Raw genomic sequence first — 19,478 nt, 5'->3', positions numbered from 1 at the left:
TGCAGAAGCGGCATGGCATGAGCGGTGGGGTGGGCGCGACATGCGGCGCGCGCCGCTCGCGCAGCCCGCCCTCGTCGCTCTCGCGTTCTCGCTGCTGCTGCGTCTTGCCAACGCCGGTGAGTGCATTATCATTATCAGAAATTTTATCATCTGTAGTAATAAAGCATCATAGAAGGAAAGCTAGAAGGAAAGAGAGGAAGGGGAAGACCAAGAAGAGCTTACATGGAACAGATTAAAGAAAAGGTTAACGTCGTGTCTTATAGGGAAGTCAAGGAATTGGCCTTTGATAGACTGGAATGGAAAATGCTACAACGACAAGAGCGTGGCTCTTAAATTGATGATGAGTAATAAAGCGATCTTACTTTTTCGGAGAATCAAGTAATTCAAGCCTGAAAAGTCCTTACCAAACAAAGGACAGTCTCACAAAGTGATTTCGACAATGTCCCCATCGGGAATCGAACCCGGACCTCCAGAACGTGAGCCCAACGCTCTAACTACTAGACCACGGAGGCTGTTAAAAAATAAGATGATTCCGTGCTTCGGAGGGCTCGTTAAGCCGTTGATCCCGGCTATTAGCCGTAAAAACACCTTCACCAACCCGCATTGGAGCAGCGTGGTGGAGTATGCTCCATACCCCCTCCGGTTGACTGAGGGGAGGCCTGTGCCCAACAGTGGGACGTATATAGGCTGTTTAGTAATTAAGCGATAAGGCCGCCATTTGCCATGTACTTAGTTAAGAATCTTTTTGTAATTATTTCTTTTTATTTTGGTGCAATAAAGTGTATTTGTATCGTATTGTATTGTTTTGAAATATTGTAAACACCAAAAAACGGCCTCCATGGTCCTGTCCGGAGGGCCCGGGCTCAAATCCCGATAGGGACACCACAAAAATCACTTAGTGACCCCTGGTTTGGTTAGAACATTGCAGGCTGATCACCCGATTGCCCGAAAGTAAGATGATTCCGTGCTTCGGGAAGGCACGTTAAGCTGTTGTAAGTTACTTACGGGCGAATTAGGCATTTCTCCATATGCAATCCGTTTGACGTGTGCTGTTAACTATATTCTGTCGGGTTATTGGCCAATATAAAATTATGGAAGGGCTTTTTAAATGTTATGCCTATCGATTACCAGTCCCTTTCTATTTCGGCGGATAAGAAAATGACAGGTATAACTTTGAATAAACTTAGATGGTGTGTACTGGAACCGGTACTAATACCAACATAAATAATTTGTGATTACCATTGCACTTTATTGCTATTGATTGCGACCTGTCGCGGACAGTGAGTAAATAACCACTAACTACGATTGTGCCATTGAAGGTATAAATAGATAAGAATTTAACTAAGTAGTAGGTATGATTTAAATATTATGACATGGAGGTATCATATTCAAAGTTTATATTGCTATACAACTATATTATCATTATACTTTATCCGATAAAGGACTTTCCAGGCTACGTTCATCAAATCAATATAGATGGTGTTGTACAGCTTTAACGTGATAATTGGGTCGTTCTTCTTTTTTATCGACAATGATCTGTCTTACGTACTGCTTTTAATAAGTTATGTTTTAGAATTTTATTTCATGTTTCCATTGTCCAAAAATATAGTTATCTTATTATACTCAAAATACAAGCAAAATAGTAATCGGTTCCTCAATTAGTTATTAACGTAGCTCCATTGTTTTTCACAAAATTTTGTGACAGAGTGGTATATTGAAATGCTGTCTCCGATGAAAAGGGCCACTCTGTCACAATATTTTTTGGAATGCGCCTGCAGAGAAAAGTATGTTACCAAGATAAAGAGAACCACTAAATAGTCCTCTACGGACAGATCTTTATATGATGATTTAAAATATTTATTGCCGTTATAATTTTAAAGATGTTAAGTCCGATTAATTGGGAAAATGTCTTTTTATTGTCGATAAAAAAGAAGAACGACCCAATTACCTATTTTCTCATTTGTCGGATACATCAACTAGGCCGCTCGGATTGTACTGTATTCATGTGTTATGTCTGATTGTTGAAATTTAGTTCTGTGCAATAAAGTATATTTGATTTGATTTGATTCGATCAATTCCAATATACAATGTAATGACAGAAGCATCGTCATCATCAGCCGTACGACGCCCACAACTGGGCATAGGCCTCCCCCAAGGATCTCCACGACGAAAGCATATATAAAAATAATTGTTTTGATATTAATTGCTTGATATTTAGATCACGTTATGTATAGAATTATGTTACTACCTATATTGCTTCTCTTTATTTTGATCAGAATAATAATGGGTGGAAGATGTAATTGTGCTTGGGTGTAACAAAAAGGGTCATAATTTTTACCCAAAAACTTATGTCTGTTATTCATGAAATCGCAAGGTTAAACGGAGGAAAAACTGTACAGCGCCATATATTGTTTTTGAGGAACGTAACTTTGAAAGTCTCTCATTGTCGTAGTTTACCTTGATATAATCTTTTGTATGAAAATACTCATCAGGTCCTTCCTCTTGGTCGTGTCCGGCGATAGCGACTTCATCAAATCTCCTAGACACTCTAATGTGACTAGCAAAACCGAACTTCGATTTGAACATGTGGTTACACTCGGATCAATAATAATAATAATTCTTTCATCATCACCAGCCCATTAACGTCCCCACTGCTGGGGCACGGGCCTTCCCTATGGATGGATAGGGAGATCATTGAATAATTCTTTATTAAAGGCAAAACAAAACCCATTACAATAATATAAAATCCAATTATACAAAATAGAGTCATAGTGTAAACATGAAATTTTAAAATAATATGATAAAAATAGATCATAAAATACAATACAATGTTATTTACAATTTGCGTCTTAGTGCAAGAGCAGCCAGTGACTAAGAATAGGACTGGAGATACATATTCTTTCAAGTAAAGCGTTTTTGGTTACCCTCAGCTTAGACCAGAAGGACGCAACACGCGCTCTGATCACGGCATAGAAATAGAGTTGTGGAGCAATGGAGCATGCTCAAGACGTTTATATTCAATACAATACAATACAAATATACCTTATTGCACACAACATACAAAACAAGTCGTTTATACTTATATACTTATATTTATATTATAAACAACGGGCATTTTCTCTCAGATGTGACGATTATTAACGTCACCAACTCTATGGACAAAGTGATTTTTGTGATTAGTCCCCACCGGGATTCGGCCCCGGGATCTCCGGATCGTGAGCACAACGCTCAACCGCTGGACCATGGAGGCCGTTATAGCCGCTTATAGCTACAATGGCTAAAGTAATAGGGTTGTCTGGAAAAAAATCTAATATCGGTGCCCTAATTTACCTTATTAATACAATACAAATATACCTTATTGCACACAACATACAAAACAAGTCGTTTATACTTATATTTATATTATAAACAACGGGCATTTTCTCTCAGATGTGACAATTATTAACGTCACCAACTCTATGGACAAAGTGATTTTTGTGATTAGTCCCCACCGGGATTCGGCCCCGGGATCTCCGGATCGTGAGCACAACGCTCAACCGCTGGACCATGGAGGCCGTTATAGCCGCTTATAGCTACAATGGCTAAAGTAATAGGGTTGTCTGGAAAAAAATCTAATATCGGTGCCCTAATTTCCTTGCCTTCATGTATCACAGTAGGTCATTCATCGGGGTTGTATATACTTTTGAATTCTAATAAAAAAATATGAAGTGGGTGTAGGTGTGGGTGAAGTTATTAAAGTTTATTGTATTTGTCATTTTGTGAGTTATTTTTACCTCGTATTAATAATAGGATAACAAATAGATTTTAATGTTCCTACAGTTATTTATTTGTACCAAGTAATTTATTAATTAATTCTATTTTCATAGACAGTCAAGTCTAAAAGAAACCTACATTATTGTTTTGTCCGAAAAAGCAAGATGATTCTATGCTTCGGCGAACGCGTTAAGCCGTTGGTCCCGGTTATTAGGCGTAAAACACCTTCACCTACCCGCAGTGGACCCATACACCCTGCGGTTGACTGAGGGGCGGCATGTGCCCAGCAATGGGACGTATATTATATAGGTTGTTTATGTCATGTCATTGTTTTGTGGTTCCGTAGTCAACTAATATCGGGTACAACTGACCACAATATTTTATAGAACCTAAATGTGTACACCACATTTTTCTCATTTATTAATTCAACTATTCATGGTGCGTACCTAGAGTATCTACTTAGTAGTAGTAGTGTTTGGCTTAAATAAATAAAAAATAAACGTTTGCTTTTTCGAAATCAAAAAGCGATTAATATGAAACTGAGCTGATTAATATGCATTCTATAGTCTCTGCTTACCCCGGTAGGAAATAGGCGTGAGTTTGTATATGTTTGTATGTATGAAACTGCCCTTATTTTTAAGCCTTACCTTTTGACCGATAAACACAAAGTTATCGGAAGTAGGCGGAGCTTTATGAATTACTGTGATTAATTATAATATTTATGATAATCTGGCTACTTATAAGCAACTTAGTAACAAATTGTAATTTGATACATGATCGTGATAAAATTGTTCCAATTTTCCAGAACGTTTCTATTAAAAAACGCGTTACTTATGGATATAAATGGAATCATGGTGACTAACATAGATAGTCACTGTGTCATCGGCTTGCTTCTCAAACGCGGAACACCGGTACGAACTGGATCTGCACGAATGAGTTTTGAATTTAATATATTACATATTTTTTTAATTATTAAAGACAGCCATACAGCTACCCATTTATCATATTGTTAGTGTAACAGAAAGCTCTTCTTGTCGTTAAGAGCATTATAGGGTCAGTTTCGTCCTCATTAACAGAATATGGTAGGGTTATTACAGAATTTGACGCAGTCCATTAACGTTCTTTGAAATTGGACACAACCCATACGCATTATAATTTAATTTTCACCATAAAATATCTTCCATACATTAAACTTAATGATCATGGCGTATAGAACCGCGTGGCTTATTCAAAAATTGATTGACGTAGGATCATGAGTCGTGTCGAGTAAAGTCGGCAGTCGGGTTAAGTATATGAAATTTTTGTTTCTAGCTTCTATTTACGAATTAAGTAACTAAGGACCAAAATTCTTCCGAATCAACAAATCAAATTTACTTCATTGCACACAAACAACTCTTACTTGTTGCTTATACAACTTATTGTCCTGAAGCAATTTCTTCCAGGCAACCACTACCTACCAGGAATCAGCCATAATATGCGCTGTCAGATGACTTATCACATGTTTTCCAAGTAATTTTCATTGTTACATCGATTTTAGTGTAGGAGAAAAATTCTGATGCCGCCGTCATCAGAAGAAGAAATTGCCAAAACTAAAATCGACCATCTCTATTCTATGATAGTGATTATAATTGATAATAATTATTGATATTATAATTAAAGCACATAATAACGGGTTCTTACCGCGTTTAAATGGGGATATGAGACTCCCGATATGTGCTTTAATTATGATAATAACCGCGTAAACTTAAAACAATTATTGATTATTGATTGATGGCAGTAAGAATGAAAGCCGGAAAAATAGATGAATATCTAACAGTTTAAACTAAGATTTATTTTAATATGAAGTAATTTGAATTTGGAATTCATAGTAGAACGCAAGATAAACTTTAAACTAGCAAGACTTAGAACAAACAACAATTTAATAGGTAAAGACGTAAAACAGTATTTGAATTTTTATTTATAGTTTTTATATTTAATTTACATAATTTTCACACAATATAAAAAATAATTACCTAAAAATAAATTTAAATTTAGACCTAAATGTTTTTCAACATGACTTTGTAAAACTGTTGTTACTTTGCAAGCCTTACCGAGTTGGATCCACCCATCTCCGGCCGGCGCGGCGTTACTGTTCATATTGGGAGGAAACCTCCATTATGTATATGCATCAATTCAGTCCTAAAATCACCAAATTCTTCGTTCATAGGTTCAATGGGCCCAGGAGTACCAGAAAACATCACAGTGACCTTTCTAAACCCGACGACAGTGCGGGTGTCGTGGTCGACCACGGCGGACCTGGTGGAGAAGTATGACGTCACGTACAAACCATCTGACGCGAGGTAAGAATGCGCTTGCGATGATTCCCACTGTCTCTCTGTTCTGTGCTTCTTTGCTGTTTTTGCTCTTTCTTCTTCTGTACGTGTTTGTCGTTAGATGTGACGTTTTGTGCGTAGTATGTTTAGCCATTATAGACGGCGATACGGCTCACCACCACTCACGTTAGTCTAATAGAAAGTTCGGTGTGGCATCTTGCGGTGGATTTACCTTTGACTACCCCAATTGAGACATAGACGCGAGCTTATGTTTAGACGTAAATAAACACTCAATTGTTTTGTTTTCTTTTTATTCATAAAAACCTAAACCGTTCTTATAGTTTTTATCAAGTCACAACAGAGCAGTGTCATGGAGTATACTCTCACATTTTAATTCAACACAATTAAATATCTACATGAACTGATATTTTATATCCACCGTATTAAGTTACGGCTAGCTTTTTTCCAAAAACCGCACCGTTTTGTAATGCAGCGGATGAACAATTAGCCGGATTGAAAACGGTTGAATGAAAGTCCGCAGCGATTTACGTTCTTCAACACGGCTAGCCATAATGTAGGTATGAAATATAGTACTTAGAATTTAGCATGGACAGAAAGAGGACCCGGTGGCGTAATGGTTAATAGGCTCATCCCGCTTTGACAAAAGCTGTGGGTTCAAGACCCATCCGAGTCAGATGTTTTTCCGGTTTATTTTCCTCTTTGTGAATTTCCCTAACTCACACGGGTGAGTGTTATATAAAAAAAATGACAATTATTGTCGCGTAATGATGCACTTTTTTCCAGTACATTTTTTTTCTAATATACGTACCTAATAGTAATAAAGCGGATTATATACAGGGTGTTAGGGACACCGTAACGCTTACTGAGGCGGAGGATTCAGACCATGATTCTGAGTTGATATCAAGTGAAATTTCCTTTCGGAAAATTCATGAAAATTTTTGTTTTCTTTATTTTCCGTTCTATACTTTTGCGACGGAAATTCCACTTGATATCAAGGTTTAATCATCAGAATCATAGTTTAAATCATCCCTTAAAGTTTTCATTACGATGTCACTAACACTATGTAGTTCGGCTGCATCATAATATAGGTACTAGGTACATTCTTAGACTTTTCAAGGCTACAAGCACACAAGCCTACAAGGTTAATTACATCATTGTCTTCTACAAAAACAAAAGTTTTGAAAGTATCCATTGAATACAATCTAGCTATCATTACCTGGTTCAGCGCAGTTCCATGATCAGTTTGAACAGAAGCCATGTAAACAGGACAGGTACTGATTTGAAATTCAAAGCAAACCAATCTCGAACTGATATTGTTTTGTCTCTACTATGTTCATCAAAGTTGCATGATTGGAGAAGTTGCACTACAATGTTGTAGTTTATGTGGTTAAAAATATACAGGGTGTTAGTGACATCGTAACGAAAACTTTGAGGGATGATTGAGACCATGATTCTGAGATGATATCAAGTGGAATTTTCCGTCGCAAAAGTATGGAACAGAAAATATCTTAAAAAAAAACAAAAATTTTCATGAATTTTCCGACTGAAAATTCCACTTGATATCAACTCAGAATCATGGTCTGAATCATCCCCCTCAGTATTCGTTACGGTGTCACTAACACCCATACCTACTTGTATGGCTACAGTATGTACTTGTGCGGGGTGTAAGTGACATCGTAACGAATACTAAGGGGGATGTTTCAGCTGATTATTCTGAGTTAATATCAAGTGGAATTTTTCATCGCAAAAGTATAGAATTGAAAATAATTTAAAAAAACTAAAAAAAAATCATGAATTTTGCGACGGAAAATTCCACTTGATATGAACTCAGAATCATGGTCTGAATCATCCCCCTCCGTATTCGTTACGATGTCACTAACACCCTGTATAGGTAGTATATTAATATAGGCCCTATCTCACTAAGCCACCATGATGTCGCCAACAACTTAATTAAGTTAAATTTTAAATAACATAACCATTATCATTATGCCGTTTTTCACAGGGTCCGCTTACCTAACTTGAACATTTGACAGGTCCGGTTTTCCAACCCGCGAAGGGAAAACCAGCCCAATGCAGGTTAGGTCACATACCTCCGAAAATGCATTTCTCGAGAATGTGGGTTTCCCCACGATCTTTTCCTTCATCGCTGAGCACGTGATAATCATTTATATTGCAAACATGAATTTACAAACAAAGTCGACAATCATTGGTTTAGGCGTGTGCTGGATTCGAACCTGCGACCTCAAAGTGAGAGCGTTCTACTAACTGGGCTACCACGGCACCAAATACCTAATACTTATTATTTTATAAGTTACTTCTGTGTTGTATTTTCTTGTGCGGTAATAGGTATGATTCAACAGCTGAGAGATTTATTTAGTTGGTTAGTAAAATTAGCATCTAGGTGCCTATTAAAAAAAATATACTATTTAGTCAATGGTAAACAAACTAAGTAAAACAAATATTTTGCAGTATTCACACCGCGCCGAGGGAAATCCCAAACTAATGACATTTTTCCAACATGCGATGTTCAATTATATTATAAAAAAAATAAAACCTAAGCCAATATTGAATGTTGCTAATAGTTAAATCTCATTTGAAGCGTGATTTAACTTAGTACCTCTAGAGCAAAGGGTATCGATATTCAATTTGAGTGTAAATTACTACGGCAGAGTTTGCTAAACACGAGCTGAAATCCATAGCGTCGGTTGAATTTTCGTAAAATCAGAGTGAAGGTTGGTTAAACCATGTCCGCTTTTATGTTATGGCTATAAGATGTTGATTTAAGGAAATGTACCTGGTAAATTACAAAAATGGAATCATTGTAATGTTATGTTATCCTTAATTACATTTCTGATAATAAATTCATTAAAAAATTTAAGTTGCAAGATGGGTTCCATTTTTGTAGGTAATACCTAAACTAGAAAGAAGAACTTCGCTTTACTAAGTGTTTTTCTCTCGTTACTTTTAGTGACTTTAGCTTCCGGCCAAGTTGATGCCATTTGCGGCAAATTTACAATAAGCAACGTCAAAAAAAAGAAACTTCGTCTTCATCTATACTGAAAACGACGTAAGCGCATTTTTGGGAAATCACATTCGGACGTGAATTTTGTTAACAAAACCTCGTAATAGACTACCTTGTTTAAATCCAGGTTAAAAATCACCATCATCATCATTATCAGCCGTACGACGCCCACTGCTGGGCATAGGCCTCCCCCAAGGGTTTCTACGACGATCGGTCCTGCGCTGCCCGCATCCAGCTGCTTCCCGCGACTTTCACCAGATCGTCGGTCCACCTTGTAGTGAGCCTACCCACTGAGCTTCGTCCGGCACGTGGTCGCCATTCGAGAACCTTTCCGCCTCAGCGGCCATCGGTCTCCTCGCTATGTGTCCTGCTCATTGCCACTTCAGCTTGGCATTTCTCCGAGCTATGTCGGTGACAGGTTAAAAAAATGTGGTCTCAATTTTTACCCGAAATGAAATTAATTGAAAAAAATCGAAGTCTTGTCGAATCTCATTACAATGTGTTTTTTCAAAAAGGTACTTACTCGGGTCAGTATAAGGCGAATTTGGTAGTTGCGGCTTCCGAATACCTACATCCCGCTTAGGGACGGTGCTGAAAAGTAGCGGCGTCCGAAGGACGTAATATACGATGCCGACCACCCGATTACTCTAGCCATAGAGGCAGCCAATCAGCTCGCGTCATGAAACACTTCAGGACCCCGCTTCTTTAAATTTTTTTTTCTCTCAGACGACGGCCAGAGCCGAGGTTTACGCCCAACGGGGCACCCTCAGGCCTGTAGTCTTAAACGTTGTTCCGGGTGAGAGACTTCAGCGCTCCTTATTTGTCCGGCCAAGTAGTTAATGCCATCTGCGCCAAATCTACAATAAGTCACGTCAAAAAAGAAGGCGACTTTATAGTCACAACTATTACAGAAAAGTAGCCATAGAGTACTTACAGATGCAGAATGATCACTCGATAATACGCTACTGCGAATGACAGGAGGTGAGTGGGTAGGTATAACTGAACTGTTATGTCTTCCAATCGTATTGTCTCTTGCATAACAGGTAATAACGTTGTGCATTGAATGACAAGTGCTTAAAAGCGAAAGACTTGTAACCAGTCACTCAAGTCTATGTTAGGATAGGACGCAAGAGTACATGCAAGTTGCCATGACCACATCGAAGAAATTCATCTAAGTAAGCAACATTGCAATTTTACATTTGCACTTAAAGAAGTAAGTGCGCAATGCAAACAAATGTCGAATAGCAATATTGCTTTCTTAGATGAATTGCTTCGATGTGGTCATTTTAACCCCCCTGATGAGATATTATTATGATTTACCTAGTTTAACATTTTATACACATACACAAAAGCAACGACACACACGCCACACAAACAACAAGCGTCCACATGTACGCAAAAATACTTAACGTTACAAATATAAATGGTAAATATTTTATATAACGTTTAGTTTAAACTAAACTAAACTATATTAATAGTTCCAACTCTAACAATATTATTATGTCTCATTAAACATATATACGGGCGTTAGTTTATATAGATATAAATGCATGGCATAATAATATTACATAACAAGTTTTTGACTATATGTATTCCCAATTGCGCTAATTATTGGAAGATTGAGTATTCACGGTTCACCTGAGCTATCTGTTAGACTTAAGTGACCATAAAAGAGTGAGTGGGCATGTGGGCATGACTTTGCATGTCTTGAATTATATAGTAACCACTTAAAATATGTCTAACAATTATTGAAAACTGAATACAGGCCATTTACTGTACGATTCTCTTCCTGCGTCATTGTTTCCCGGTACATATAATTTGGGTATTTTCAAGGCAAGAGTGAATAGACACTATTTGAGTTTGCGTGTTCTACCTTAGACCACATCGTTGATTAAAACCAGACTGGATCGTGGGCAAACCCACTCAAATTTTAATAATAAAAAAACTGTTTTCTTGTAAGCCGGAAATCTTTAACTTATCATCATCATCTCCCCAGCGTTATCCCGTTTTGACAGGGTCCGGTTATCTAACTTGAAAATTTCACAGGTCAGACAGGTGCTCGTTTCTGTAAAAAACCGAATTAACAAATTTTCTTAGTCAATTTGAAATCATTTCAAGTTCTAACAATTACTTGTAACAACGCCACCTGCTGGTTTAAAAGACATATTCAAGTAAAGTAGGAAATACCGCTATCATAAATAGGATATACTCATCAAATTGTCAACAGCATATCAAACTAGCTCTCTTTTAATATTTCAACCCAAAGGGAAAACCAGCCAAATACAGGTTAGGTCACAACACATACTTACCAACGAAACGCATTTCTACGGAATGTGGATTTCCTCACGATGCTTTCTTTCACCGTTAAAATCTTCAACTGATATTGTTATAATATATTTCACTTTACAATGTCTAAGTTGAAAATATATCAACGCCAAGTAGGTTCAGACATAATCTTCGTTAGAATATGTGAATGGCGTATATCTTCATAAACATAAACTTCACAATACAAATTCCTGCGGTCGATTGAAATTGTAAACAGGGTCGATTGATATACCTATTGTGTAGCAAAATTCTTATTTTTAGGCACGCCTGCCCACGGAAACGTTTATAACACAAAACATATCTCACTATAAATTTGCCTATCTGCTACACTAACTTTGTACGAACATTTTATGTACAGAATGTTGAAATATAACATTCATATTCGTCTTAATTTAAAACAAATGTCCGAATTTTAGCAAACATTTTTATGATACTATTTTGATAACATTTCCATTGTATCCATTGTATATTTCTAACTCCAATGCAACTTGGAATCAGTTGAAAATTTGTTTTGAAATAGTTTATTTTAGTATAATATTAACGTCAAAAACACTACTCCTACTTACAGTACTAGTACTTTACAGTACTATCTTTCTAATATAAACTTTTACGTATTTCCCTAAATCGTTTTGTAAGAGTCAACTTATCAGTAAGCGCTCTCGCGAGAACTGGGAGTAGCGTCCTTGTAAATAAAATGCATTTTCTGCACCGACTATAAATGTCATAATGTATTTGAAATGGAATATAAGTGATACTTAGTCATAATATAAAATGTAAAGTAATGTAGATTAATGACCACGAGTATCTGTCACTTAGGTATCTGTTGGGGTTGTTTACACAGATAGATTCATCTCTGATTACTACTTACTCTATTAGCCTCCGGGTTCGAATACCGGTTAGGACATATAACAAAAATCATTTTGTGATCCCTAGTTTGGTTAGGACATCGCAGGCTGATCACCTGACTGCCCGAAAGTAAGATAATTCGTTCTTCGGAAACCACGTAACCGGTCCTTCCAGGTCAGGTTACTACCTACCTACCGATGTAAGTACCTACGTAGTCATTACCTGAGCCGTTATGGCGGCTCAATAAATAACCCTTACAGAAGATGCGCAGGTTGGTCATACACATAATAACCCACACGATAGAACATGAGAAGATTACATACCCATTAAAAGGGTGATAACGCGACATGAAATATACAACATATAACGTGACCAATAAAGAAAGTGATATCTTACGACATACTTTCGCACGGGCGCGCAATATTTCTATCACAGAATAAAATCGCAGATATCTCGTAAATCCAATCTTCAGGTCAATCGTTTCAATATTGGCAGTACTGACCACTGTCAGGTAGAATTGAGCCGATGGAATGGAATATTTATATCGGATAACCCATCTGCGCCAAATCTACAATAAGTCACGTCAAAAAAGAAGGCGACTTTATAGTCACAACTATTACAGAAAAGTAGCCATAGAGTACTTACAGATGCAGAATGATCACTCGATAATACGCTACTGCGAATGACAGGAGGTGAGTGGGTAGGTATAACTGAACTGTTATGTCTTCCAATCGTATTGTCTCTTGCATAACAGGTAATAACGTTGTGCATTGAATGACAAGTGCTTAAAAGCGAAAGACTTGTAACATGACCAATAAAGAAAGTGATATCTTACGACATACTTTCGCACGGGCGCGCAATATTTCTATCACAGAATAAAATCGCAGATATCTCGTAAATCCAATCTTCAGGTCAATCGTTTCAATATTGGCAGTACTGACCACTGTCAGGTAGAATTGAGCCGATGGAATGGAATATTTATATCGGATAACCGCCAACCACTGAATATTCAGCGAATTCAGTCGGCTATGCAAAACTATGGGAAAGTTCTGAGCTAGTAAAAAGGATATGCTAATAAAATGTAAATTGGCCGCTTACTTGCTGCGTCATTGCGTCAACTGATTTTTTACATTAGTTCTTTACAAATAATTCTGTACCGTCGGTGAAAAGTAATACAACTCGAGTTGTATCACTTTTGAGTTATTAGCACACACTTCATGTTCAAAAAATTCTCTTTCTTTCTGTCTAATTCTCGTAACTGTAGCTATTATAAATACGGAGATAATTTTTGTGTTCAGTGATATAAGTACTGTTTGTGAAGGATTCATGCTGATATAACACGTGTAACATAATTCATCTTAACTTGCATCAAAGTGAAATGAAGATTTTCATTAAATATTTTGGTGTAAGTAAATGCAACTCAACATATATTAAAATACACGCAATCCTTGAATTCTCACGATCCGTGTTTAATGATATAATTTTAGTTGTAACATCACACACCAAATAATTTTTTTCGTGAAAAGTAATATAAATAAATATATATCAAAATATTTCAGAAAATACGATCTTGGATATCAATAACGTGTCGTGTATAAAGATACATACAAGTTCGATTCCATGCGCCACCAGTGTGTATCCTAGGGTGACCTCCGCATAAACCTGTCTATGGGAAGACATTTTGTCTAGAGCCACAGCAAACCATATCTGATCCGCATTGCGAATGGGTATAGGTTAAGTTAGTACTTCAAACCAAACCGTGTTTTTTCTCTTTCTGCTATAGCCACCTTGTAGTACTTAATTACAGTACCTCAATAAGTTGTGGGTCCTGATCATGGCGTCGTTATCACCATGGCAGGGTTAGTCAAGAGGTATTTGAGATTTGTCATAACTGTCGTTAGTCTTCTTCCCTTAGCTCGAAGCATAGCTGTTTTACATAGTTTTCTTGATTACATGCAGGTTAAGCGGTGGCAGATTGAACGCTGCCTTCATTGCTAAGGAGGTTGTAGACGTGAAATAATGGCTCCAAATATTATCGAGCTCCAATTAATATGCAAACCATTCAATACACGTTGGTTAGATCTTTGATGCAAGCGCCGGTAGTGGTATTTTTGAACCTACACAGACGTAGATGATCGTACGTACTTTTGGGTTTAAGGTCCTACTGGGATCCAGCTCGGCATCGGCAGCATCGGGATCTGCCACATCTTCTCAAGAGAAGATTACCAGTTTCTCAAATACGTTGAATGGTGTAAATTTGTCGAGTTTCCTCATTTTTATAAAGGGAATAACTACTCTGAACTCTTGAGCACCACCGGTAATATTTTTGTTTTGTATTTTGATTACATAAGAGATAATTACGCTCAGGACAGTGGAAAATAGAAAGAGGAAGGGGAAGCCTTTGCCTAGCAGTGGGATCTTGTAGGATAGATTAGATTAGAATAAATAATTGGCAACACCACGGGCACAACCCCTTAATTAAACCAGGTCACAAAGTTTGTAAAATCCCAGGAGGTATTTGAGCTTCTGAAAGGAGTTAGTTGGCTTACATAGTCAATAAAAGCACGCATAATGGACCACTTGCGTTTATGCGGAAAACTGAGCCCATTAAAATAACATTACATATGGGACATTCGAGTATTCATTGAGTCAAGTCAGGGGCCTATGGCGGCTCAGTCATAACCCTGACACCAGGGTTGATGGGGTTGGTAATTTACTTCACAATCCACACGATAGAAGAAGAAGAAGAAGATGGGACATTTGCCCATACATGTTGTGCCGACCCCATCTAGAGTGAGATAAGGGCAGGAGGATGATGATGATATAGTGGGAAGTTTGCTCACTTCACAATAGTGGTCCATACGCGAGGATACGCGGAAAGTCCCCCACGTGTGCTTAGGTGTAGAGTTTTGCGGAAACGAACTCATTTAGCTTAATCATAACAGACCATGGTAAAGGTGACAAGACCTACCCTGAGGATAGCCCTGTGTAACCTATAGGTTTGCAAGTGAACCAATGATCTTCATTTTCACTACCTATTATTATCGTCAACATTGATTCGACTCCGTTTATAGTTCTGTCAATGTTGCGGGCTACCATTAGACCGGGAATTTTGATAATTCGAAATATCGAATTTTACTTTACTTTAGGGGAATGAGTTGTGATCTTTTAAATAGTTTCAGCAGGAAAGAAGTAACACTTACCGGTTTATGTGATTTTGGTCTAAAAGTACGTAGGTACATCACCTTTATCTCCAGGCCATACTGCCAGGCTAGCCCTAAACATTCCTAATGACCAGTCTTAATATGGATCCTCTTACCTTCATTTGTTAGGGGTAGAAATATTATCATAATTGAGTTTGTAAGATTTTGACTGCAAAAATGAACCAAAAGTGGTTTTGAAGCGGGCAGCAGTGGTGGTTTTGACCGGTTATTTATGAGTTTTGAGAGTAAAATCATAACAAAAATATCTTATTATCGCCACCTTACACTATAAATACGTGTACCATCTTTATATGTATTTATTACTTGATTTTCGTAAAAACATGTATCATTTTACACAATAAAACCGAAAAAATAAGTCATGTTAAATCACTTGACACAAATTCGTTATAGTTTATCGTTTGTGTCAATTGATATAAGTTACGTTTCTTTACTTTTTAAAGAAAATAAATAGAATTTTGCCTTTCTACAACTTTATGAAATAAACTTTCTTCCAAGACATTTTGTTTTTTGTAGAATAAGACTGTAAAATTGTTAACTGAAATATGATATATCAACGATGACTTTTGTATAGTTATGTGTGTAAAAGGGTATAAGTAGACTTGTATCAATTTACACAGTATAAAAGTTGGTGTCAACTGATACATGTAATTTATTTTGATCCTCTACCATTTCTGTTTAGGTTCTAAATATAACTAAATATTAGAAAAGAAACCTTCCATCATCACCTATCGACACATCTAACTTCTATTCCATTACTCCTTATAAGTCGCGAGCTAGAATGTTTTTAACTTTAAACTCGATTTTCTCAAAACTTGAATTTTGGACTTGTATTACTTTTCACCGACGGTACAGAATTGTGAAATAAAGTGAAATATATTTATAATGATGATAGATGTGACTATTTTGACGATCTACATTTGGATATAGATCGTCAAAGTAGTCACATCTATCATATACGTAGGATAAAGACAATATTTGTGCTTGGAATTGATACTAAAGTCTGTTGAGAAATTCATAAAATTGTGGTTGTTTCACTTCCCAGGCCTATGCCCAGTAGTGGTACGTATAATATCTTTAGAATATTTAAGTTTATGTTATGTTTTGTTTTGTTATGTTACAATTCCGCAGATATTCTAAAACAGTTGATGATGTCTTGGTAAATATTTTTAAGAAGAACTACCTATTGATTTATATTTGAGTGACAAACATATTTGAATCATTATTTTGTGATTCTCATCGTTAACAATGGTTGTTACAATCGTATTTTTACGACCGAGAAACAAAGCCGACGTTCGCTTACTCATGCAAATAAATTGAAATTCAATCCGACAATTTGGTTGGCAAACGATTGTGTTTGAAGGCGTTCGTTTTCGGGGTATAAATTATTTACGGCTACCCTCGGATTCCATCTGTCAATGTAACAATGGTGAACGAACTGTATTATCGCCGTATGGCATCGTAAATTTTATTATTATTATCTGCTTGACGGAACATCCCTTATTTTACGACGAAATCATGAACGTAAAATAAATTGCCAATTGATGGTGCCTTTATTGTAAAGCTCGTTATTGTATGTATATAAAATCACAGTCGTTTCTATCTGGTATTACTTCTGTTACAGTACATTAAAGAAAAAAGTTCACTGTAAACAAATACCTACATAACATAAGCTTACGACTATATTCCCAATTGGGGTAGTCAAATAGGGTTTCAAACATACACATGTACTTAACCTAAATTATATAGAAATTTAAACCTAGGTGAATCTGTAAGTAAAGCGATTCAAATAGAAATGGGAAGTAAAACGTATTGAACGTAAACGAATTGTACCTAAGAACTGTATTTTTTCTTTTTAGAATGTAACTATGGCATCTTTTTTTTTGCTGTACAACGGCAATAAATCTCTTTTGATTTGATTTGAATTATGAGATATTCACATTATATAAGTAAAGGTTAGGAAGAAAAACTGAAAATACATTAAATTTGTGATGCGAAACGCGTATAAAATGATTAGAAATAGTTTACAAATGCATCAGTATCACTGATATGGGTAATCGATATAGTCAAATCGGAATATTCCATTAACGGAAGACATCGATTAAACAAACCATAATTGAATTAACGCTCGTCGTAACTGTTATAATTCTGAATAATTATGCTAATAAATGTAACTATATAAGTGTAAAACAGATTTTGTAGTTTATGATATTGAAGTGTTATTATTACCGTAAATTTTATGATTAGCTATTTAGTGGAACATAACAAAATGAGGTTTATAGTTTGCATCAAAATATAATAGTTAATTCAATGTGTAGTTTATATCATGCATTGAGTATTCTATGTAAATAGTATGCAATTAATGTTAGAGGTATTGTTTTTAGTAAGAAAGATATCCATCCGGAAATAAAACAAAATATCACATTATTATTCATAAATTTATTATTCATAAGTAAACCTCCTTAAACTTTAAACTTATATTACTTTCACTTTTGAAATATTAGTCTCTAAAGATAAAATTAAAACTAAGTCGGTTAATATTTGTATTTATATCATGACATCTCCGCAGACAATAAGGTTGATGACATTTTAAACAAAAGGAAAATATTCTTAGTCAAATTAAAATCATTTACCATAACAAGTTCTAACAATTATTTGTACTTACTTTGTGACCTAAACTCTATTGGGCTACTTTTCCCTTCGCTAGTTGTCAGACTGGTAGTCGCTTCTGTAAAAACCGGACCTGTCAAATCTTCAGGTTAGGTAAGCGGACCCTGTGAAAAACAGGATGATGCTAGAGAGATGATGATGATGATTGAAGAAATACTTATAGCAATTTGACATTTGCGCATATTCAAGCATAGTAAGAAATACCGATTTAAAGAATATACTCGTAAAGTTGTCAACAGCATATCAAACGTAAAAATAACTAGATGTGCCCACACAGCGGTCATGGGGGACAAAGGTACAAATTGTGTACGGAAGTGTGAGGGCGGTCAACGGAAATGGCATTACCGATAACTTTCCGAAGAAAAACGCTTTGTACGAGCCACTAAGCGACCTTCCTCACGACGCGACGCAATTCGTGCAATATGAAACAAGTGACGATTCCGAGTACCCAAAAGTACGAAGTACTTACATAAAATCTAAGGTAAATGACCCCGATAAGGGCGCGCTCCGCGCGTCTTTTTTAGTTATACATGAACGGAGCAGTAGTTTAATTTAATATATTGTAATAAATAATATCCAGACAAAACTTTTTATAAAATGACGAATTATATTGTCTATGTTTATGCAATAATGGGTTATGACGTCGTCAAATAATGGTGTAACTTCAATTCAACATCTTTGTTGTATTTACCTTAGCCTAAAATCGTAAATCAATGTGATATCCAATCACGCTGTTAGGATGGTCCCTATTTTTAATGAGGAAAAAAGCGTTGTACATTCCACTAACTTGTTGTATGGCGACTCTGTATGGATGCAGTCTATCGAGCGCCGAAGACAACGGGAACACGAAGGAAACTAATTAAAGTTAAGTTTCTCCTAAAAGTAGGTCAAATGGTATGAAGTGTACAGTTGCAATATTGTCTTGATTGAAATTGTAATTATATTAAAAGGTCAATACAGAAGTTATACTGACATGCTTAGTTTGTTCATCAAATATTATTAACAGGTAATAATTAATAATATACAGTTAGAACCCGGCAGCGAGGGTACTCACGTAATATATATGTACATCTGACATGTTATGTGCGTTAGTGCCTGTCACTAAGGCCAGGCGCGCACTACGAGTTTTTCGCCGCGCGGCAGAAAAGAGCAGCGGCATAATGTTGCACTGTAATACTGCGCCGCTGTGGTGGCTCTACCGTCAAGTGCGCGCAATACAATTTAAAACTGTTTGGTACAGTCATGAGCAATATGATGTACCCACTTTAGAACCCTGTCGCACATATCATATTTGACATTTAATGAGAC

At 36.5% G+C, this 19,478-nt stretch overlaps 1 protein-coding gene across 5 annotated transcripts in view; it reads left to right on the top strand.

Annotated features, from left to right (window-relative positions):
- The window catches only part of LOC126371906 (uncharacterized), a 254,081-nt gene that overhangs the window by 85,933 nt on the left and 148,670 nt on the right, over positions 1-19,478 (top strand). For all 5 annotated transcript variants that reach the window (XM_050017344.1, XM_050017345.1, XM_050017343.1 and 2 more), the window contains exons 2-3: positions 6-116; positions 5,960-6,092. In XM_050017344.1, coding sequence (XP_049873301.1) covers positions 6-116; positions 5,960-6,092 — 244 coding nt within the window. The remainder of the gene's footprint in view (positions 1-5; positions 117-5,959; positions 6,093-19,478) is intronic.

Source organism: Pectinophora gossypiella, chromosome 13 (genome assembly GCF_024362695.1).
Source record: "Pectinophora gossypiella chromosome 13, ilPecGoss1.1, whole genome shotgun sequence".
Classification (NCBI taxonomy): Eukaryota; Metazoa; Arthropoda; class Insecta; order Lepidoptera; family Gelechiidae; genus Pectinophora; species Pectinophora gossypiella.
Note: the sequence above shows the minus strand (reverse complement) of the source record. Positions and strands in the feature narration are given on the sequence as shown.